At 39.5% G+C, this 24,379-nt stretch overlaps 1 protein-coding gene across 1 annotated transcript in view; it reads left to right on the plus strand.

Moving 5' to 3' along the window:
• sdk2b (sidekick cell adhesion molecule 2b) overlaps nt 1-24,379 on the plus strand; it is a 1,022,446-nt gene that overhangs the window by 778,718 nt on the left and 219,349 nt on the right. The window contains exons 7-8 of the mRNA XM_034194673.1: nt 9,552-9,663; nt 13,408-13,598. Coding sequence (XP_034050564.1) covers nt 9,552-9,663; nt 13,408-13,598 — 303 coding nt within the window. The remainder of the gene's footprint in view (nt 1-9,551; nt 9,664-13,407; nt 13,599-24,379) is intronic.

The raw sequence follows: 24,379 nt of genomic DNA on the forward strand, positions 1-24,379 counted from the left end.
CACCGAGACAGACAACTGTCTAGCCACACCTCCCAAAAGTAGCTATCTATATCTGCCACAGGCAGGTAAAACTTGGCCAACTCCTTTGTCCTCTCTATTTGTCGGAGTCCTCAACAGTGAGGGACTTGTGTGAAATATCATGCCCCGAGGACCATGCTACATAGCCCAAATGTCATAGCACTCACTACACAAGCAACATGCCTCATCTGAATCTCCATAGGTCTGTGTTCATTTCACACAATGCCATTCAAGCAGTGCCCAGGGATCCTCTGAAGAGACATAGTGGCAAAGACATCCAGTCATTCTGTTGGGTCATTCGCTATCATCCAAGTGTCCAAATTCAATTATGCATAATAAATGAGATGGCAAAAAATTTTGTTGAAGATGGCCACATACTTTACATTCATTCATTCAGTTTTTATACCTGCTTACTCCAATTAAGGGTCACAGGTGGATGGCGAATATTGCAGCAGTCATAGGGTGTGAGGTGAGTTCAGGGTACACCCTGAACAGGATGCCAGTCAATTGCAGGGCCATATATGTAGACAAACAAAGACACCCACATGCAAACCTACAGCCAGTTTAACATTTCCAATCCATCTAATCTGCATGTCTTTGAATGTGGGAGGAAGCCGAAGCACCCACACGCCAATACGGGGGCAACATGCAAACTCCACGCAGAAAGGCCCCAGGTGGGAAGCGCCCATGACCTTCTTTTACTGTGAGACAACAGTGTTATCCACTCAGCCACTGCACTGCAGGCCACATTATTTATTGGTGAAAAAAATATTTTGACAATTTGTGTCCAGAATAAGATCTGGCTGACCTGAGCGGGAGACTGAACCATGATGACACCCCATTTACTGTAATATTTTTTTCAAGTTAATAAGAGCATTCTTGTTTAAGTTACGGTACACTGAACTTGCTGCAATTCCCGTTTTCTCCTCTTAGGGTCGAGTTGTATTGAAATATATTTGCCTTCAACATGAAAGTGTTTTTAATAGAAAAACTCTTGAGATTAGAACATTCTTCTACTTTGACTCAAAATTAGCAGAGAATTGAAAAAAAAAAAATAGAATACCAACTCTCACTAATGCTGTGGGGATTTGTCAAATGTGTTAATTCTTACAAGCTCAACATTGCAAATCACTGGAAGGACAGCATGATTGTGGCTGCAGCCATTTTCTCCCGTTGTTGAAAATGAACAGATGTGTACATCCAAATGTTGAGAGGAAGTGGCAGTGAGGGAGACATACACAGACTGTATTGCTGCCAAGTACTTCTTAATATTCATCCACTCCAACAAGACCAACATAAAAACAACAATAACAACAGCAATCAGAGATTTCTGACATCTGCCAGTCTGGATCTGAATCACCTCCAAAATTTAGTGGAGTCTTCCGTACCTTAATATCTATCTGTGGTGCAAATTTAGTGAGAATCTGTGAAGTAGTTTTGAAATAATTCATCACAGCCTATATGAAGGAACATTTTGATCCAGAATCCAGATCTGGATAACCTGGAAAATTTTATGGAGTCTTCCATGGCCTAATATATGCCCATGGTGAAAATTTGGTGAGAATCCGTGAAGTAATTTTGACGTAATCCTTCAAAGCCTATATAAAGTGAAACTTGATTCAGAATCCAGTGTCGTAGACTGAACAGTCCCCCCTAAAAATTCGGTCTGCCCTGCCTCCACTGCACATGCAGCTCTTCTGAGATGGACTGTCTTCACCAAAAGCGATCAAATGGATAAATGGGATTATTAGGTGTCAGATTACAAGGTAAAACCTCTTAAATAATTCTAAAGTTGGTTTAAGCAGAAATGAGGCGATAATCTGTGACACTTTGAAGTGACGGACACACAGTAAACGCAGCAGCTCTGATCGCTTCCTCCATCTTTTTATGACGAAATAATGCTGAATTTATGATTGTTGTGCAAAAGCTTCAGATATCCGTTGCTGAGATAGATGATGACTGGAGTGCAGTTTTAAACAAAAACAAGGTGATAATCGGTGAACCTTGGCTAATGCTGCATGCGCAGACCAATTTTTAGGGGGGCCTGTTCGGTCTGCAACACCGGATCCGGATGACCTCCAAAATTTAATGGAGTCTTTCTTGGTCTAACATCTATCTGTGGTGAAAATTTTGTCAAAATCCATGCAGTAGTGTTGAGGTAATCTTGCTAACGGATGGACAGATGGGCGGACAGATAAAAAAAATGAATGCCAATGATTTCATTGCGTCCTTGGCAGATGTAATAATAAGATAGGCAAATCAAACTATTCACATGGGTGCAGTTCAACAGAGTGAAATATAAGCGGAAGCCAAACAGATAACTTCTTAAAAGATGGACAACTGACATTTAGACTGGAAGTGAATGCATGTGCAATGTATCACAACTGACAGCATGAAGGGAAAAGATGTCACCTGTGGCACATCTATGCGGACAACAGTGGCAGAGTTGATTATACGCATGCTGGAAAACACGTACAGGCGTTCAGGTTTGATAGAACGTCGATCAAAGTGCCTCGGCTCTGCAGGTCTCTGGGAATCGTGACATGCATTAAAATGGGCATTCCGCACACACATACACGTCTATGAACTCTGTTGCCACCTGGGACTTCGTGTGGGCGTCATTGCATTTGAGCGCATGCTTGTATTTCACAGAGAGTGTCTGTCAGTATTTGCTCCAGCTGCTGTTGCTGCTGCAACTCTTCTGACGTCATTATTCCCAAGAGCTTTTTACGCTCTAGCAGCAATCGCCTGAGCCTTGGAGAGAGAAAAGGAGAAGAAAAGATAGTTATTACATTATTGATTCTATTTTCAGGATGTAGTTTAGATCATTTAATTAAAGGTAAAAGCTTTCAGAGTTTCAAAAGAAAAGGGCAAATTAAGAATTTTATGAGAATAGCTATTTTTTTTCCACATTTAAGCCATGGACAGAGCATCAAAAGCTGAAACCATGGTTTTGAAGTTCGAATGGATTAAAGAATGCCTCTTAGTATGCAAAGGTATTCTTGTCAGTTTCAACATTCAGCTGACAAATCAGCATCAGCATCCAAGTCATCTCCTTTACTCTGCAAAACCATCTTCTTCATCTTTGATTGGCTGATCCCATTTGGGAGTTTCCACAGCAGATCATCCATCTCCATTTCACCCTGTTATCTGCATCTTCCTCTATCAAACCAATCACCTGCGTTAGCTTCCCCTTCACATCCATAAACCTCCTCTTTGTCCTCCATCCATAAACCTCCATCCTCAGCATCCTTCTCCTTACATACCCTGCAAATGTCCTGTGTACATATCAAAACCATATCAATCTCTCCTCTCTGACATTGTCTCCATACAGTTCTGCCTGCACTGTCCAGCTGATTTCTTCATTCCTAAACCAACCTGATCTCATGCCAAGTTTGTGATAGCATCACGGAAAGTGATTTAATCTGTTGTGGGGCTATCCCTTCTGTTTCATCTTGAAAAGCAAATCAGGGCATGTTTTGAAGCGTCATATAACTTCCTTATCTATCTTTTTCAATCTTGAACAAACTTGAGATATGTGGTACTTACGGCCATCATCTGCACCAGATTTGAAGTCTGGGTGAAATTTTCAAGCTGTTTGAAAATTTTGAGCTGATCGAAAATTTCATCCCGGTTCACCAAATCGTCGCTGGTGCATGGGAACTTTGCGGTGTCCATTGTTTTAACAGCTTCAATCTTGTTCAAATATCTTTAAACAGAGCATTCCTCATGAGTACAGCTTTAAACATGTTTGATCGAGCTCCATCAGGGTAAATATTTCAAGCAGAAGCAGTGTTTGTTGTGATTCTGTCTGTGGGTGCAGTCAGGCAGAGCTCCTTTCTTTTGTTTCTGGATGTGTTGCCAGGTCTGCACTTTATAAGCAATCCCGTAGGAGGCAAGCCGAAATACGCCGTTTCATTCCGATCATAATAAAATGACACCCTGTGGAATATGGGATGTTAGTTTGTGATACTGTTGCAAAATATAATAGATTTTCGTGGTGTTATCATGGAAAAAAAAATTTGTGATGGCATGACAGAATTTTGGTTGATATGGTGGCATTTGGTGTTGTGGTTAGGGTTAACATTAGTAAGGCCCCCTTCACACATAGTACAAATATGTATGTGCAACTCAGGGTGACTCACAGTGAAACAGCTCATATGAGCGAACCACAAAAACATCGCGCCGACAGGCAGGCATGCACAAACCTGGTGTGATAGTTCATGTACATGATGGTCTCTTTGAAGCAGGAACACAGTACGAGCAGCTGCACCACATCACGCTGCTGATGTGGAGAACTATAAAATAAAAACCAGTTGTCTAATTAGTGAATATCACTGGGTTGTTATAAATAATACATAAAAGGAGACACAATACAGAATCCCGTGGTTAAAAAAATGCCACTCAGGGGATTTGAAGCCATAAGCTGTGATTACCAGAAACTTTACCACTGCGCTACCATCGCTGGCCTGGAATCAGTGTGGGAAAAATGCCTGAAATCAACAAGGACATGAAGGAGGTGCGCTGTGTGCGTCCACTGCAGCCCGGTGCAAAGGCGAAAGATGCTTTATATATTTCCACATGAGGACAGCAGGCAGAGACACACACCTCACAGAGGAGTGTTGTAAGTTCATGTCCTTCCAAACATGTAACATGTTCTCAAGCTTGGACATCCAGGAGCAGAGATTTTTACAGCTGCGGCTGTGTGCAGACATGCCCCCCCCCCCCTTGTCCGTTCAGCACCCAGACTAACGTGTCACTCTCTGTGTTAATTGGTCATTCATTTTCATTATTTGTTATGTAATTGTGTATATGTAGGTATTGAGGTATTGTCATAATTATTTATATAACTGTCCTGGCGGTCGTTTCTGTGTTTGTAATGTGCACACTGAGCTGTCATCCAGCTGTCAGTGTGCTGTGATCAGCTGACAGGCACCTCCCTGTGCTGTGTGCGACCAGTCCTTGCTGTCCAGTCCCCATGTGATCAGATCTGTACATACATATAAGCATTTTATGCAAGTGCCCCCCCACGTGTGTGGCTTTTTGCAACTCCACAGTTGTGGGGCACTTAGACAAATTTCATATCCAGCTCGACAGTGATTGTCTGCTGACTGTTTTCATGATGATAGTACAAATGGCCACACATTTTCTAAGTGCCAAACAAGTAATGTTAGATGTCGTGTCTGTCTGCTGGAATTTGGCCGACACCTGCCGCAAGAGGGTTCGATGGGTTCTCACAGGGCACACTGTCTTTCAGCTGCTGATGTGTGATAATACTTGTAGCAACAGGTGTACGAGGCACTTCATGCGCAATTCGTCCACGTTCACACTATGTGTGAAGGGGTCCTAAGCGAAAGATGATCGTGCCATGAGAAAGTACTACATTTGGTGACAGTGTTATGAAAAAAAAAAAGCATGACACTGGGCTGACTAATCCAATCCACCTTTATCACTCCCATGGAAGATCATGACATCTTCAGCTCTACCACCTTCAGGCCCAGCACTACCACATCTAAACCATACCACATAGCTGATCTCACTATATCTTAGAAATGTTCAATTTCACTCTTTTACCATTAGTGCAGCAGCTAAGAGAATATTTAGAGCAAAATGATGCAAACGGTGATACAAGCACCAAAGCTGGCACAAATACTCCTTAGACATTACTCTTTTGAAAAAAACGATTGGCCACTTGAATTTTCAATAGGCGGCCAGGTAGGGGTTAATTGAAGAATTACACAGGGGTCAAAATTAAAAATGCTCAAGTCATTTTGAAAACTACACCACATTATCTGTCTGATCGTAAAGAGTCCAAAAAGGTATAGTTTGGACTATCTATGACTGAATGATCAGGAGTTATGGGGTAAAAACAGCAAAAATGGTGACAAAGGTCAGTTTCAGTTTGTACAGGGGTCAAAAGTTAAAGTTGTTCCAATTTTGGTAAAAAAAAAAAAAAAAAAAATGCAAATTATTGGTTGAGTTAACAGGGTTTTAAAAATGAATAGTTTGGACCATGTATCATGCTTATTTATCATGTTACGGGGTACCATATGTCACATGTCATAGAATCCAATGGATGTTGACCTTGTTTGACCTTTACTTTGGAGACCAAACATTCAACACAATCAAAACTGTTCCATTTATTAATCCTATTAGCTCAACCAATAATTTGCATCACTTTTTACCAAAATTGAAGGAACTTTAACTTTTGACCCCTGTACAAACTGAAACTGACCTTTTTCACCATTTTTGCTGTTTTTACCCCATAACTCCTGATCATTCAGTCATAGATAGTCCAAACTATACCTTTTTGGAATCTTTATGATCAGACAAATAATGTGGTGTAGTTTTCAAAATGATTTGAGCATTTTTAATTTTGACCCCTGTGTAATTCTTCAACCTACTCCTACCTGGCCTCCTATTGAAAATTGAAGTGGCCAGTTGTTTTTTTTTTTTTTTTTCAAAAGAGTAATGTCTAAGGAATATTTGTGCCAACTTTGGTGCTTGTATCACCATTTGCACGATTGTTTCAGTTATCTGCTGCACTACATATATTATTCAGGCCCACGTGTTCTACCCACTCCACCCTGCCTCCATTCTCTTCTTCATCTCTCTACCACACCCTCCATTACTTTGAACCGTGTACCCCAACCTCTACTCCTTGCAACCACACTATTCCACTGGGCTCCCTCGCATTCATACACATGAACTCTACCTTGCTTCAAATTACTTTCATTGTCCTTCTCTCCAGAGTGTATCTCCACCTCCATAGGGCTAATCTTAGCCTACTCAATACTCTCACTAAAAATCACAGTGTACTTCTTGGGGAAAGTCAATAATGCTGCAATGGTTAATTGCTTATTATTCATCTGTTTAATTGACAACTATGTTGATATTTGATTAATTATTTTGAGCAATTAAAAAAATTGAAGTTCTTTGATTTAGGTTTCTTAAATCTGAATATTGTCTGATTTATTTTACTAGTTAGTAGACTAACTAGACTAGTTTAGTACTTTCTCCTATCTGTCATAAAACTGTATAACTTTGGGCTGTGAACAAAACATGACATTTAAAGGCATCATCTTGGGGTCTGGATAACACTGATTGCCATTTTTCACCATTTTTTTTATATTTTATGAACCTAACAGCTAGGGATGCACAGATCCTGATACCAGTATCGGGTATCAGCCGATCTTGTATGTATTTACTTGGAATAATAAAACTGCTCTGATACTAGACACCCGATACCCCTTTACAGGAGCATGATCTCAACCTCTCAATGCATTTTTTGTGTTGTGGGTCAAGCAGCCTGTGAGCAGGCGGAAGTCGAGGTTCGATGGCACTGCCCACTTCACCCACGAAGCGTTTGATGCTGCAAGCTTTTCACCTGTGTCCTGCAACACAGCTCCAAGTTGAAAACAGTTGTCTCTCAAAGTGCGGTGATTGGCAGTGCACCTGCACTGAGCTTTACTAAGACATTTTTACATTTTTTTTAAACTCTGTGACGCTCCATGTGTGTCCTCACTAAAAACAGCTGATCCACACGCATTAACAAATGCTAATGCTTGTTTTTTTTTTTCCCTACCCAAATGCACCTAAAGTCTCTTTCTGAGGATGACATGACTTAAAAAATGCTGAAACATGTAAAAAAAAATTCTCTACCTGTCAATCTGGTCGTGCTTTTTCCATAAATACACGTTGTCAATTCTTCCTGCTCAGATGGCCATCCAGGGGCGAATCCAGATGGGTGGGAGGGATGTGGGGGGTGTCTTTGCACCCCTAGATTAAAAGTCCACTTTTGAAGACAATTTTTCATACTACTACTACTACTACTACTACTACTATAATAATAATTTTAACAACTAAAATGGTGAGGAAGAATTTAAATGTTAGAAAAGTGTAGGAAGGAATTTAATAGTTACATTTATAAACAATGTAGATTATAAATTGTAAGTTTTACTGTTACAGTGCTGTCAGCATTTAAATATGAGGTCAAGAAAGATGTCTTTATTTTATTTTTATAAAACAAGTATTTATGTTCACTGAAGTCAAAAAAGGGTGACTATAAAGGGAGTATTGGCAATACCGGTTATTTTCATGTTGAAGTGGCATTGGGGGTGTTGTCAGCAGCTGCTGAAAGTAACTAATAAGTAATCTAGCTTAGTTACTTTTAAAACTGAGTAATTAGTAAAGTAACTTACTTTTTCAAGGAGTAATCAGTACACACATTTAAAGTTAAAGGACAATTTGTTGTAGTCAAAAAGTGAAGTTACATGATTTAAGTGAAATGTTTGTAAATAAAAACAACACTAATGATATTGGTAGCAGTTACAGTCAAAAAGTAAACATTTTCAAAGTCATCATAAAACTGTAATGGTATCCTTAAGTATTCGTATCGGTACCCACGATGAGTACCCAAATGTAAGTACTCGTACTTGTACTCAGTCTGGGAAAAAGTGGTATCGGTGCAGCCGTACTAACAACTAATAAAGAAAATAATCGATCACTTGATTGGTTATGAAAATAATTGTTTAGTTGCAGCCCCAGCAGATGTAACAAATTAAATCAGTGTTGCTATCCAAATACATATGGACCTGATTGGAAATATATGGTATGTTATAAGATAAATGTGATGCTGTGTGTATATATACTACTTATGGTGTGAATATTTGAGCAATACTTTTAAGGTGTCTAAAATGCAAGAGCATGATCACAAAGCACACCTTTATCCTTTTGCATGACCAGAGATGAGGCTGTTTTACCTTCACCCAACTCTGCGCTCTCAGTAATAATTTCCTTTTTAAAACATCAAGGCTCATTTTTAAGTATTTATAGTGTTGTCGGGTTCAAATATGCACCAATCATCCGCTGAAAGCTCAACCTTGGGAGTGATTGTGTGTTTTTTTGCATGCAGATGCACACACCCTATGACCCACAAATGGTAGGTTTGAGTCATGACAGGCCCTGAAGCTACATCGGACATATGCAGCCACGAGCGCACTTCCAGGGCATGATGGGATTGACAGATCAGTGTGAGTTTATCACAGACATGATACATTTCAGGCAGCGCATATGCAGACACACACGCTGCTCTTGGCTATCTGTCTGTGAGTCATACAACACATAAATGCAGACACACGTGTAAATAGGCATATTTTTGAGACACACACATACACGCATCAGCTCACCATTGGACAGGAAGCATTTTTCAATCCTCGTTTTTGATTCTGCAGAAGGCATCATTATTCACAGTCGGTGCATTTTCTCATCCTCGTCAGCCTGTCTTTTTGGACGAACTTGCAGTGTGCGCACTGGTCAGTTTCAATATTTCACATCGATGAGCACCCAGAGAGTGCATTGGGTGGGAATGAAATGTATAAGACATCACTCCAGCATCATTCCAGTTGACTCACTGTAGCACGCCTCTGTGAGATGCAGTTATATTCTAAACAAAGTGACAGCATGTGGCGGGCAAATCAATGCCTGTTTAATTAATCACCACTTAACCTATGCATGTGTGTTGATATGTCTAGATGTGGGAGGTCCAGCAGACCCCATCGCCCCCACTATCATCATCCCCCCGAGGAACACGAGTGTGGTGACGGGCACATCAGAGGTCACAATGGAGTGTGTAGCCAATGCCAGGTAAACATCTTGCTGTTGTTGTAATATCACAGGTCAATTTGTTAACCAGCTGGTTCGACACCCACTGATGTCTCAGCTCATTAACAGCTGTTTTATCTGATGGTAACCACTGCACAGGAACTCATGCACAACTCTTTTCTGCCCTTTCCTCCACTGGCTGATCTATTTTTGTCAGAGATGCGTGAGGCTCTGGCGCGCATGTGCATGCTTTAGGTTACAGGTGGAATAGAGATCCAAAAAGACTCCCAGATACTTGATTCCTCAAGGTGCAAGAAATGAGCAGTCAGGTTAAGTCTGGGACAATGGGTTGTCCGCATCCAGTACATAGAATTGGCCTGCATCCCAAGTACAGCATCTGTCTGCGACAGCCAGGTGATAGCTGTGAAATCTCTTGGTGTCATTTTGTTGTGACACTACTGATGTATTGCCTTTCACAAAGTAGGTTATCCATCCTCGTGGATCCTGGAGTCCCTTGTTAATTATTCATGATGCAGGTAGCTTGTGGGATTGGAGTGGAACTGCACATTGGTAGACGGGGTTTGATTCCAGTTGTCTGCTGCTCCAGGATACCTGCCTGCCTGTGCTTGGGAAAGACCCTGCTTCTGCATTGTCCCAGTCCAAAGGGTACCAGCCTTGGCTGGGGAAGTAACTTCCAATGAATTGGCTCCCCATCCAGGGACAGTCACAGACTCTTATCCACTTCATGTTATGATATTTGGGGATAAGTATTGCCAACAGGTTTATACTCATCAGCCACTTTGTTAGGTAAATTTGTTCAATTGCTTATTAACACAAATAGCTAATCAGCCAATCACATGGCAGTAACTCAGTGCATTGATGTGATGAAGATGACTTGCTGAAGTTCAAAACTGAGCATCAGAACGGGAACAAAAGAAAGAGGATTTTCGTGACTTTGAACAAGCAGTGGTTGTTGGTGCCAGACCGGCTGGTCTGAGTATTTCAGAAACTGCCGATCTATTGGGATTTTCATGCACAGCCATCTCTGGGGTTTGTAGAGAATGGTTCAAAACAGAGAAGATATCCAGTGAGCGGCAGTTGTGTGGACAAATATGACTACTTGATGTCAGATGTCAGAGGATAATGGGCAGACTGGTTGACTGGGTGACTGTGTGATGCTGTCATGTCTTTATGGACCAACATCTCTGATGAATGTTTCCAACACCTTGTTGAATCTATGCAATGAAGAGTTAAGGCAGTTCTGCAGGCAAAAGTGGGTCCAACCTGGTACTAGAAAGGTGTACCTACAACCCCAATTCCTTTGAAGTTGGGACATTGTGTGAAATGTAAATAAAAACAGAATACAATGATTTGCAAATCCTCTTCAACCTATTTTCAATTGAATACACCACAAAGACAAGATATTTAATGTCCAAACTGATAAACCTTTTTGTTTTTGTGCAAATATTTGCTTATTTTGAAATGGATGCCTGCAACACGTTTCAAAAAAGCTGGGACATGGGTAGCAAAAGACTGGGAAAGTTGATGAATGCTCAAAGAACACCTGTTTGGAAACAGGTGAGTGTCATGATAGTGTGTAAAACGAGCATCCGCAAAAGCTCAACCATTCACAAGCAAAGATGGAGCGAGGATCACCACTTTGTGAACAACTGCATGAAAAAATAGTCCAACAGATTAAGAACAATGTTTCTCAACATTCAGTTGCAAGGAATTTAGGGATTCCATCATCTACAGTCCATAATATAATCAGAAGATTCAGAGAATCTAGAGAACTTTCTCCACGTAAGCAGCAAGGCCGAAAACGAACAGTGAATGCCCGTGACCTTCAATCTGTCAGGCGGCACTGCATTAAAAACTGACATCATTGTGTAAAGGATCTTACCACGTGGGATCAGGAACACTTCAGAAAATCATTGTCAGTTAACACAGTTAGTCGCTACATCAACAAGTGCAAGTTAAAACTCTACCATGCAAAGCGAAAGCCATACATCAGCAACATCAGAAATGCTGCTGCCTTCTCTGGGCCCGAGCTCATTTGAAATGAACAGACACAAAGTGGAAACTTGTGCTGTGGTCTGATGAGTCCACATTTCAAATTGTTTTTTTAAATCACGGATGCGTGTCCTCTGGACAAAAGAGGAAAAAGACCATCCATATTGTTACCAGTGCAAAGTTCAAAAGCCAACATCTGTGATGATATGGGGGTGTGTGAGTGCCCATGGCATGGGCAACTTACACATCTGTGATGGCACCATCAATGCTGAAAGGTACATCCAGGAAACGTCTTTTTCAGGGATGTCCCTGTTTATTTCAGCAAGGCAACACCAAGCCACATTCTGCACGTGTTACAACAGCGTGGCTTTGTAGTAAAAGAGTGCGGGTACTTGAGTGGCCTGCCTGCAGTCCAGACTTGTCGCCCATTGAAAATGTGCATTATGAAGCGCAAAATACGACAACGGAGACACTGGACTGTTGAACAACTTAAGTCGTACATCAAGTAAGAATGGGAAAGAATTCCATCTACAAAGCTTCAACAATTAGTGTCCTTAGTTCCCAAACGCTTATTGAGTGTTGTTAGAAGGAAAGGTGATGTAACACAGTGGTAAACATACCACTGTCCCAGCTTTTTTTAAATGTGTTGCAGGCATCCATTTCAAAATGAGCAAATATTTGCATAAAAACAATAACGTTTATCAGTTTGAACATTAAATATCTTGTCTTTGTGGTGTATTGAATTGAATATAGGTTGAACAGGATTTGCAAATAATTTTATTCTGTTTTTATTTACATTTTACACAATTTCCCAACTTCATTGGAATTGGGGTTGTAATAAAGTCGCCAGTGAGTGTATTTGGGATAGAATATAAAAAAAAAATGCAGAAAAAAAACAAAACAGCTGTATCACAACACGATGCAGGCACAAACTGGTGCTTGAATAGCTGCTGGGAGTGTCAACTGTACATTAGACTGCTTATAATTCTAATCTTTCTACTCCAAAAATCAATTGTCTTTTATTTTTGTTCTGTATCTTTGCACATACACACTCCCTGATGCATTCAGTGTGAATTCTTTCTCTCTCTCACACACCCACTCACAATTCCCCAAATGTGCTGAAACAAACACGTGTAGGACGACAAACGCAACGGATACATGACGCAACACAGATGTAGTTTGTGAGATACCTGCCTTATACCTTCCGCAAGTGATCATCAAAAACCGGTTGTCCAAGCACTCCACAGACAGTAGCAGATGTCATCTGACATTTACCATACTCTTAGTCTGTCAAGATATACTAAGTATACATGGATAGGAAGCAGGTATATCCCACAGTGAGATATCTTACTCATACTGCTGAAAGACCCATTTTTGTTTTTTTTTATTTGTTTCAGCTTTTCATTTTTTCTTCTCAAAATGTTGTTGTTCTTGGCTGTGGAAAAAAAGAAATAAATCACTCCACTAATGATATCCCTTGATTCATGACACAGTTGTCTTGAATTGGAAAAAGTTGACAAAAGCAGATTTTTGGATTTGATTATTCACTAATTTCATTAATGTGTCATATTCCAAGTGAAATATATTTTGACCCAGAGCTGCAAAGTCGGACACAATTTTTTTTTTTTTTTTTTTTTTTTTACAATTGAGCACAATAAATTATTGAATGCATGAGGTACATTTTGCCAGTTACAGTTGTTTATGCAGTAATTACACAGATTGTAACCATCACACTGTTGCAAATGTGCTCTCTTTATTTATGTCTCTCTCCAGGCCTCTTATAAAGTTGAGCATCTCGTGGCGGAAGAATGGCGTGCTGGTGAGCAGCGGTTTGAGTGACTTCAACCGCAGGCTCACCATCCTGAGTCCTGTGGCAAGTGATGCAGGTTTCTATGAGTGTGAGGCCGTTCTGCGCAGCAGCAGTGTGCCCTCCGTCAGCGCAGGTGCCTACCTGCACGTGCTAGGTGAGAATGGAACAGGAAAAATTACACCCTCCAATAAATTCCAGTATTGTCTCTGGTACACTTGCAACTATTAACAAGCTGATTTTGAGTTTTAACACCACGATCACTTTTGGAAGCATTAAAAGGGACAACAGACACAAACAGCAATTCTGTCTTTGAGCATCCTGCCCCCTGCTGGAAGCTTCTGTTTACTACATGACTTCCAGCACAGACACAACCTGAGGAGAGCTATGAATCTCTCTGCTCAATCACAATGATGCCGTGAGGCGGAGGAGGTCTTGGAAAATAAAGCAATGCTGAGTTATGGTTTGGTGTATAAATAAAATGAATACTGATAGAATAACTGTCAATTCTGTCATTTGTACAAAGTTAAAAAATAACGTATATCTTTTAATGTTGAATAATGCACTAATTCTGAGGTTTTGTAACAAACACAGACAGATCGCAAAGGATTCTGGGTAAAATGTACCTCTGCTAAACACTGTTTGGTTCAGTCATTCATTATGTAAACCAACACGTTAATGTGAGGTGTGTCGTGTGTTGGTGTTTACAGATAAATGTGCTTTTGGAAAACATTCCAATTTTTATTTGTTAAAAAAAAAATGGCATTTTCAAAAAAAAAGCCAAGTTGTAATTAGATAACCGTCTGATATAACCTGTGTCAAAAATAAATAATAGAACACTGTCATGATCTACTGGTGTTAGACGTTCAGTACTTAAGCTGGGTTTACACTGTGCGAGTTTTGGCCCTTTTTCAGATGATTTTTCATTCGTGCGAGAATTTATTGGATTGCCCCGAGTCACGCGTCCTGCATCATGTAGTATACATGCAGTAATGAGCTGCGTTTAACATCTCACGACCACCTCCTGATCGGCAATCATATGGTCGAATGAAAATCAAACCTGTTTGATATTATTCTGGTCAGCCGGCGTGAGGGTATCCCGCTGCTGAAGCACTACAAGCAACCAACCACTCGCATTGTGCATGTGCAAACACTGCAGACCTGTCTTATAATGCTTTTTTGTTGTTTTGTTTTGTTTTTAAACTTTGAAGTCTCCCATCGAGAGTTTTTGTAAATTAAGTTTGAAAAAAAAAGCTTACCTTTTGCTTCTGGAAACACGAGTCCGATGCGTGGTTTTTGAATGTACAATGTGTGTGAGAACATAAATTGTGCGCTCTGAACCTTTACACCGTGCGGTTCTGTGGTACAGTTTGAACTGAAGCCGAGTACAGTGATTAAAAATATCATATTAAATTATTAAATATATTATTATATATAATATAATAATATATTATTAAATATATTAAATATCAGATTAAAAATATCTGTGCAGCTTCAGAATGAAGACTGCGATGAACACTACTGGCCAGTAGATGGCAGTAGAGACTGTGAAAACTTGCCAAAACAAAATTCCAGATAATCCGTGTCTGCTACATTTAAGATGCATGGAATTTAACAAGCGCAAACACAATAACAATGTCTGTAAACCCAGAGAATATATTCATGAGAGTTTTAGGCACTAGAGTTTAATGTTGTTGTCCGTGGAGCCTGAAGAGAGTGTCTGAAATGCATTTGTCCTGTTGTGAATGTACTGAGATTACCCTATCCTACCCATAATGCACTGCAGGACACAGCATGTGCTCACTAAAACCTTGAAAAATTAGCGCATTACTTTAAAACTAAAACATATATCTGATATTTTCACTTTATAAAACTTCAGACGTGACAGTAATTTTAAATAACTTGTCCCAAATTAGTTTGGTTAAAATTTGAACTATAAGTTAAAAATGTATGCCTCTGGATGACTTGGGTAATATTGCCAGTGTATCAGTATGGTGTTAAAGCAAATGATTTTTTTTTTTTGTGTGTGACCAGTTCTCCTTTGCCTGCAGAGGATAGAGCAGTTTCTCCTAGAAGCAGCTCTCTTCTGTTTGCAGAGGGTAGAACTATACATCTGCTATGAAACTTTTAACAGGTAGGTGCTGAACTGATTTTAAATTTTAAAAATGTTTGTAGCTGTTTACTACGTTAATAGTCTAAAAATTATCGGACGAAAATTTATTGGAAGATAATTAGTCCGATTATGGTTTTTAAAGTTACCTAAAAATATCATCCGATGATGAAAACATTATCTTCGATAATTATGTTATCGGATTATCGGAATTGTGCCCACCACTGGTGATGAACACATTACTTGGATGCAGCAAAGATGCCGAAAAATTTCTATGACGGTTGATTTAGAGAGCAGAGGGGGAAAAAGACACAGTGATGTAAGCAATGTGCACAGGTTATAATGTGTAATCTGTTGTGCTTAGAAGCAAAAAAAAAAGTATTATCATGTTTGGGAATTTAAAAAACAATATGATTCACAGAGAAACAAAATATGAGAAGGGTTAAATTTTCTTTTTTGTTTTGGTGATTAAAATATTTAACAAGCACGTCAAGTTGTATTTACTGTATTCATGAATGGAAATTGAGCAGTAAAATACAGGTTTTAGAAATTGTCTTTTTCAGTTTTATTTATTTATTTATTTTTAAGTTGTGACCCAGATGTTGGCAGTATGAAACAGCTGTTGAATGCACAGAACTTAAACAAATAATACATTTAAAAGTTAAAAAAGTATAATTAAATAAAAAAAAAGTAAGCATATGGCTGCCTAGATATGAGAGAAAACATGTGCAGATGTTATGTAATAATAATATTTAGGTAATAATAATGTAGGTAATAATAATAATAACAACAACAACAACAATGGCACATTTGTTTAGATAGCACTTTCAGACATAAGGGAATGGAGTTTGTAGCCTTGTTCCATTGACATCTGGAGAAATGGGATCTTGCCTGTTTGCTCATTAAGACATTAGCTGCAGGCATACAATAAATGATATAACTCTAGGACAGATCACTAATCACCTTTGATGGCTGCTTAGTCAAGCGCACATATACATACCCACACACACACACACACACACAGCCAATTCTTACCCCCATAAATTCTCAATAAAAGAGCCAATAAAGAGACAGTTTTGTATTTTTTCCATTTTTTTAAATTATTGAATCAAATCAAATCTAAAATAGATTTTTTTTTTCCATATTTTATTTTTTTTTATATTAGTTTTACATTCTGTGACAATGCAACCAGTCAGTTAGTACAAAACTACAGTAACTTCCATTTGAATCTTCTAAACTAAACTGGCCATTTCTAGATGCAAAAGTAATTTCCAATTCCACAAATTTTCACCTTGGAAAAACTTTTCAAAGTCAAAGTCCTGTTAAAAGTGGGATTTTCATAAGCTAAAATATAACAATACAATAACATGCTTTTGGAGGGCGGTATGCATTTTCAGAGGCCCGACGTCCATGCCCTGTCACCCAAAATGACCGATATTCGCCGAGTTAGTTACTTTGCATATCGCACAATAACTGCATGTTATTTGCATTATTATCGCTTACTGAGTTACACAAGATGTGGAATCACATTAACAATATTTAATGTCATTTCAAAATGCACGACACCCAGCAAACGTGTACATAAAATGCTGGCTCACTTTAAATTTTGTAGTGTTGGCTGGTGCCGCGCTGCTCTCCAAATTCGCCAGGGCATCCTCATCAAGCTGGGTGCTTTGGCTGCTGTTCATTGTCCAACTATCCATGACAAAATCATCCAGAATATCCATATTGGGACCAACACACACTTCTCGCCTTTTCATGTTATCGTCTGCAGACAGTTCTGGGGTTGCGCATGCTATGACGTCATCAGTTTATGCACAGCAGGCAGGTAATGGGATACGCGCTCGTTACTGCAGGCAGGTATGGACAGGTAACATAAATGTAAATCTATATGCTACCGCCTCAGCAACGCCTCAGTAAGTGATAATAATCCAAAATATAGGTCAAAAGGGCTGTTCAGTGTTAAAAACAATCAAATATCTAAATCTGCAATACAGATCAAATGCGGATCAAATTTAGTCTATTCATTGAGATTGCCAGTTTGTACCTCAGTGTCACAAATGACAGTGATTGAGGCACTTTTAATTGAGATATAATGTAAAATATACATTAAACAGGGTTTAAAATTTTAAATTTAAATGGCCACAAAATCTGTAATATGGGTCATATCCGGATGAACCTTTGACAGTCAATAAAGGATACTATCCTATATAATGCTTTCAAATATGAAAGTGATTTGATCTTTTTGACAGCGGTATAAATTTTTGAATATTCATTCAATGTTCAAGATTTGGATTTTTCCAATTTTCTAAGATTTTTTCTGGTTTTGCCATATGACCCTGAAAATTTTACAATTTCTTGCCTATTACAGTATGAATCTTCAGTAAAATTTTCATAATGATATGTGACAAAATGTGGGCTCCAGGCTGTTCAAAAACAGACAGACAAACAAACAGGGGCAATAACATAACTTCCTCCAACTTCGCTGGCGAAGATACAAATGTTTTGCACTGTCATGAGTATTCACAAACAAAGGGCCTGTTTTATTAGGTGTCAACTGACGATATTATGGTAAAAACATGCACAAACACCATAGGTTTGCAAAAAAGAAATGTCCATGCTGATTTAGTCGTTGGTATCGGCTGCTGATGGCTCATAGTCCGACCTTCTCACTTCACCTCCATGAAGAACTTGCTCACAGATGGTTCAGTTGTCAGCTGGTAAATTTTCAATCTGTGTGTTTTTTCCTATGCTGTTTAGATATTTATGTAGTATGTCCATGTTCATGACTTGGTTTTGCTAATCGTGTTTTTAGCTTTCTGGTTTGTAACAAATGAGATATGCATTCTGGACCGATTGTCATGGTAACGACAGTACGCACACTCTGACTGGCTGATTTCTGGTCTGATGTTTTCCTTTATCAGATCAGAAATTAGCCAGTCAGAGTTTGTGTATCGTCGCAGCAATATAATTATGGAGTTTATTGTGTTTTGTGCTTTCATTCCTGTGAAAGCCCTATATAAACAGTTACTACCCTACTCAAAGTGTCTAGTGATATTTTGATATCTGCAGACTGTGGAAAATGCACCATTCTAGTCTTATTAGATTTGACACTGTCGATTATAAAATCCTACAAACTAGACTACTCAATTCGGTCAGTTTGTCAAGGACTGTTCTAGCATGGTTCACCTCTTATTTGTCGGGTCATAGTTTTAGTGTCACTGCAAATCAGATCATTCTGACACTGCCAGTTTGATATGTGGTGTACCCCAGGGTTCTGTTTTGGGCTGAATTTTGTTTTTGCTCTATGTTTTTCCCTTCGGAAACATTATCCAAGAGTTTGCTGATGTTTCTTATCATTTATTTGCTGATGACATCCAAATTTACTGCTCATTTAAAGCCTCTGAGTTCCAGAAATTGGACTCTTTTCTTAACTGCCTTGAGAAAATAAAACAATGGCTCGGCGCAAATTCCCTGCAGTTAAATTCTGATAAAACCGAGGTGGTGGTGGTTGCCCCCGTGATGTCATTCTGGGGATTAAACAGTATTTAGGTCTTTTGACCTCATCTGCAAAATATAGCCTGAGAAACCTAGGTGTTATGTTTGATAAAGAAATGTCATTTGAGCATCATTCCAAGCAGCTAACCAAAAACTGTTTCTACCAGTTTCCAAACTCAGATCAATACTTTCAAAAGATGATCTTGAGTTGATTAGTCATGCTTTTGTATTTTCTAAGTTGGACTACTGCAACAGTTTGTTTTCCTGTCTAAACAAAAAGGAGCTGTCCCATCTGCAGCAGGTCCAAAATTGTGCAGGAAGGCTGCTGTCTCGCTCAAACAGAAGGACTCATATTTCTCCTATTTTAAAGTCCCTTCATTGGCTCCCTGTGTCCTTTCATTTCCATTTTAAAATTCTGGTGTTAACTTTTAGAACTTTGCATGGCCAGGCTCCCTCCTACATTAGAGACCTGTTATGTCCCTACGCTCCCTCTCTGAGTCTGAGGTCAGTGGATCAGAACCTTCTGAAGGTCACTTTAAGACCCAAGGAGATCTCTCTTTCCAGGCCGTTGCACCGAGGCTCTGGAATGATTTCCCTTTGTCTCTTTGTTCACTGGAGTCTGTTGATGTTTTTAAGAGCAAACTTAAAACCCATCTGTTTCACCTGGAATTCAAACCATAGTACTGAGAGGTCTGTTTTATGACCACTGTGTGTGTCTTAGTGTTATTTTATTGTGATGTAAATTGTATTTTTCACAGAATTTTTATCTGTCTGTGAAAGGTCCTGTATAAATAAACATTACTTACTTACTTACTTACTTAAATACTATATTAATATATCACTATATTCATACTATATTATTTATACTGTATTTTTATTATGAATAACAAATGCATGATCCCAGCGCCTCCCCGAAAAAAAAAAAAATTGAAAAAAAAAACAAAAATCTTGAGTTATACTCCATAAAATAAGGTATATCACCCGCAAAACATTCTTCAACCCAGTTCGACAAAATTTTGGAAAGCAATTTAACCCTCATTATATGGGCCTAATATACAGTATGTCATCAATCAACATTTATTTATAAAGCACTTTACAGCACCAGATGGTGTCCAAAGTGCATAACAGTAAAAACACAGATTCACAAAAATAAAACACATAGCCAAAAAAAAAAAAACAGCACATAAAAAAACAGAACGTCACCTCCCCACTAGGTGTTAAAAGCCAGCTTAAATAAACAAGTCTTTAACTTAGATTTAAAAAATACTAGGTCAGGAGTAGTGCATAAGTTGAGAGGTAGTCATAATAAGTCTTATTTTATACAGATAGAAAATGCCTTAATTTCCTAGCCCCCCCACCCCTATTTTTTGTTTTGTTTTTGTATATCCACCCCAAAAATGGAGTGATGTCTGTGGTATAACAAATTTACACAAAAGCAGGTCTTACTTGCAACAAGTATTTTGAAAATTCAATTCATAAGTTTAAAATGTTCTGGCTTCACCCCGTTGCCTGCATCTCTCCCAAAATTTAATTCAGTCTATTTCATATTTGGGACGAACGAAGTATTTACCAAGTTTATTTAAAATTAATTTGATTAACACATTAATATGGGGACAATATCTTGAAGTTCTTGCTTTTTTTTTTTTTTGTAATGGTTTACAACTGTAGCATTTTGACAGTTTTTTTTTTTCCTAAAAATCAAAAACTTTGTCCTTTGGAAACCTTCAATTATTCCACTGCATTTCATCCAAATCAAATCAAAACAGTTTGAGTTTGTTTTCACACAGCACTCAAACTAATGCACCCAAATGCACTATTGTTGGCTGTGAGTGTAATGTTAATTATTCTTGAAGACGATGTCACCTACAATACATAATATTTCAAACATAAAAAAAAAAACTATGAGGGGTGATTGAGAAGTCTGAGCATGAGCCAGAAAAAGTAGGGTGTGGTTTGCTATCCTTTAGATTCTGAGAAACCAAAATTTCAGAAGAGTATATGAAAATCCTTTGCCTCACTAGGTGCAATGGTGTGAAATGTTGGTTTCTCAAAATCCCAAAGATGGAGAACCATGCCCTACTTCTTATTGGTCAGGCTTAGAACTTCTCCATCTCTCCTTGTATGAATATAAAATGTAGGATTTTATGTAAGTAGAAACTAACTAGTAGATAAGAGAATATGTACAAAGGAATCTTTCAAATGGTGATGCAACCACCAAATTTGGCATAAATACTCCTTAGGCATTATTCTTTTGAAAAAGCAGTGTCCACTTGAATTTGCAATAGGCAGCCAGGTAGGAGTCAATTGAAACATGATTCCTTCTTCCTCATTGGTTGGCTGGCTTGTGAATTTTCCACCAATCAGAAGTCACTAACCCCACATGTGTTCACCAACCCCACGTGTGTTTGATCACAACCCACCCACCACACGTGCATCTGACTGCGTGGTCACTTTCTCTTTATTACTGGTGGAAAGCATATGTGGTTAGTGTTTTGTTGTTGTTTTTTTTGTTTTTTTTGTAAAAATGAGAGATTTTATGAGTGTGGAGCAAACGCTTCACTTATTTTTTAAACTGGAGGAAGACGGGGGACGCAGCGTGTCGTCAGAGTCTGAAAGAGATGATCCCTCTTTTGTTCTGGAGGAGCAACCAAAGCATGTGGATCCACCAACGTGCGCACCGAGATATGAACAAAGGGTCGGAGCGTGTGCTTCTGTTTCCAGATCCAGATCTCCGCTCAGACGCGCAGCGGAGACACGCCCCAGTGTTGAGTGCTGGAACACGGGAGGGGAGGACAGAGACACTGCTGCAGCAGTAAGCAGATTTCAGCCGTAGAGAACACCAGGAGTCCAGGTTGATACGCTTTCCACCCAAAGTCCAAAACACCTTTTTTTGTTTTCAACTGACACAATTAGAACAATCTGAACCAACACCAATAAAATTTCGACAAAAACAAGGCATTAGGGAAAAAATACACCTGGACATACATTGAAATGGAAGATATGTACAAATTTTTTGGACTTCTGATATACATGTCGTTGGTGTCACTGCCAAGTGTCCAGGACTACTGGAAACAAAATAATATTGTCTGTGCCCTTTCAAGCAAAAGTAATGTCCAGAGACAGATTTAGATCAATATTCTGGAACATCCACCTAAGTGATCCAGATGAGGATGTAGAAAATGATAGAAAAAAGGGATCACCAGGTCATGACAAACTATTTCGAGTCAGGCCTCTTTATGGTGACATCCTCAGTGCCTGTCAGGCTTATTACCACCCGAGGAGGGAGTTGGCAGTGGATGAAAGGATGGTGGCGATGAAGGCAAAAACTGGAATGACTCAATATTTGAAGGACAAGCCAACAAGTAATGGCTACACTCAGGTTCACCATTTACACTGGCAAGACTGTGACCACAAGTGAGCACGGGCTGTCATACGATGTGGTCATGAACCTGATCCAGCCATCCTCGCTTGGTACTGGGTACCACATTTACATGGACAATTTTTACACGAGTCCCAAACTGTTCATGGACCTGGCTAACATGAAGTTTGGGGCATGTGGCACATACAGGGAGAACAGATGAGGATGCCCCAGAGGGAGGGCAAATGCTCTCACAAAAAAAAAAAAAATCTGAAAGAGGATCTATAAGATGGATAAGAGAGGGGCCTCTGGTGTTTGTAAAGTGGATGGACACATGGGAGGTGTCTGTGTGCTCCACCATACATCATGCGTTTCAGGTGTGATAGTGCGGAGAAGGGTGAAGGATGGATGCTGGATGGCGAAAGACATTCCCTGTCCTTCCTTGACATTGCAACTGCAAATGCATTCAACTTGCATCGTGAGATCAGCAGTGTCAAGCAAGTGCAGCCGATGACACACAAGGACTTTATGGTGGAGCTGGTCTGTCAATTGTGTGGCACAGACAAAACAGGTGTCCAACAGAACAGGAGCCAGAACCACATTCCTGTGTCAATTGTGACAGGCACATATCCTGACAACAAGAGGAGTGACACACCATGGAAGTGTCAGGCCTGCGATGTGCCCCTCTGTGATGTGTTGGACAGGGATTGTTTTTTTTTTTTTTTTATTGGCACAGAAAAATTTTGTTGCATCTTATTTTGTCATTTGATTGTTTGTAAATAATTTAGCATTAGCATTTCCTGCACTATATGTTTTGTGTACAATTTATATTTACATTCTAAATCTTATTGTGATATCTGAATGTAAATAATTGTACAAAAACACCTGAAGCATTTCCTGCATTTTTGTAAATAGCTGTATTTAACTTTATTTTGCTACATTTGTACATATGTTTTTGAAATTTGCAATTTATATTTACATTTAAAGTTATACTCAACAAAAATATAAATGCAACACTTTTGGTTTTGCTCCCATTTTGTATGAGATGAACTCAAAGATCTAAAGCTTTTTCCACATACACAATATCACCATTTCCCTCAAATATTGTTCACAAACCAGTCTAAATCTGTGATACTGAGCACTTCTCCTTTGCTGAGATAATCCATCCCACCTCACAGGTGTGCCATATCAAGATGCTGATTAGACACCATGATTAGTGCACAGGTGTGCCTTAGACTGCCCACAATAAAAGGCCACTCTGAAAGGTGCAGTTTTATCACACAGCACAATGCCACAGATGTCGCAAGATTTGACCAAGATGCAATTGGCATGCTGACAGCAGGAATGTCAACCAGAGCTGTTGCTTGTGTACTGAATGTTCATTTCTCTACCATAAGCCGTCTCCAAAGGCGTTTCAGAGAATCTGGCAGTACATCCAACCAGCCTCACAACCGCAGACCACGTGTAACCACACCAGCCCAGGACCTCCACATCCAGCATGTTCACCTCCAAGATCGTCTGAGACCAGCCACTCGGACAGCTGCTGAAACAATCGGTTTGCATAACCAAAGAATTTCTGCACAAATTGTCAGAAACCATCTCAGGGAAGCTCATCTGCATGCTCGTCGTCCTCATCGGGCTTTCGACCTGACTCCAGTTCGTCGTCGTAACCGACTTGAGTGGGCAAATGCTCACATTCGCTGGCGTTTGGCACGTTGGAAAGGTGTTCTCTTCACGGATGAATCCCGGTTCACACTGTTCAGGGCAGATGGCAGACAGCGTGTGTGGCGTCGTGTGGGTGAGCGGTTTTCTGATGTCAATGTTGTGGATCGAGTGGCCCATGGTGGTGGTGGGGTTATGGTATGGGCAGGCATCTGTTATGGACTAAGAACACAGGTGCATTTTATTGATGGCATTTTGAATGCACAGAGATACCGTGACAAGATCCTGAGGCCCATTGTTGTGCCACATC

This window comes from Thalassophryne amazonica, chromosome 18 (assembly GCF_902500255.1).
Source record: "Thalassophryne amazonica chromosome 18, fThaAma1.1, whole genome shotgun sequence".
Classification (NCBI taxonomy): Eukaryota; Metazoa; Chordata; class Actinopteri; order Batrachoidiformes; family Batrachoididae; genus Thalassophryne; species Thalassophryne amazonica.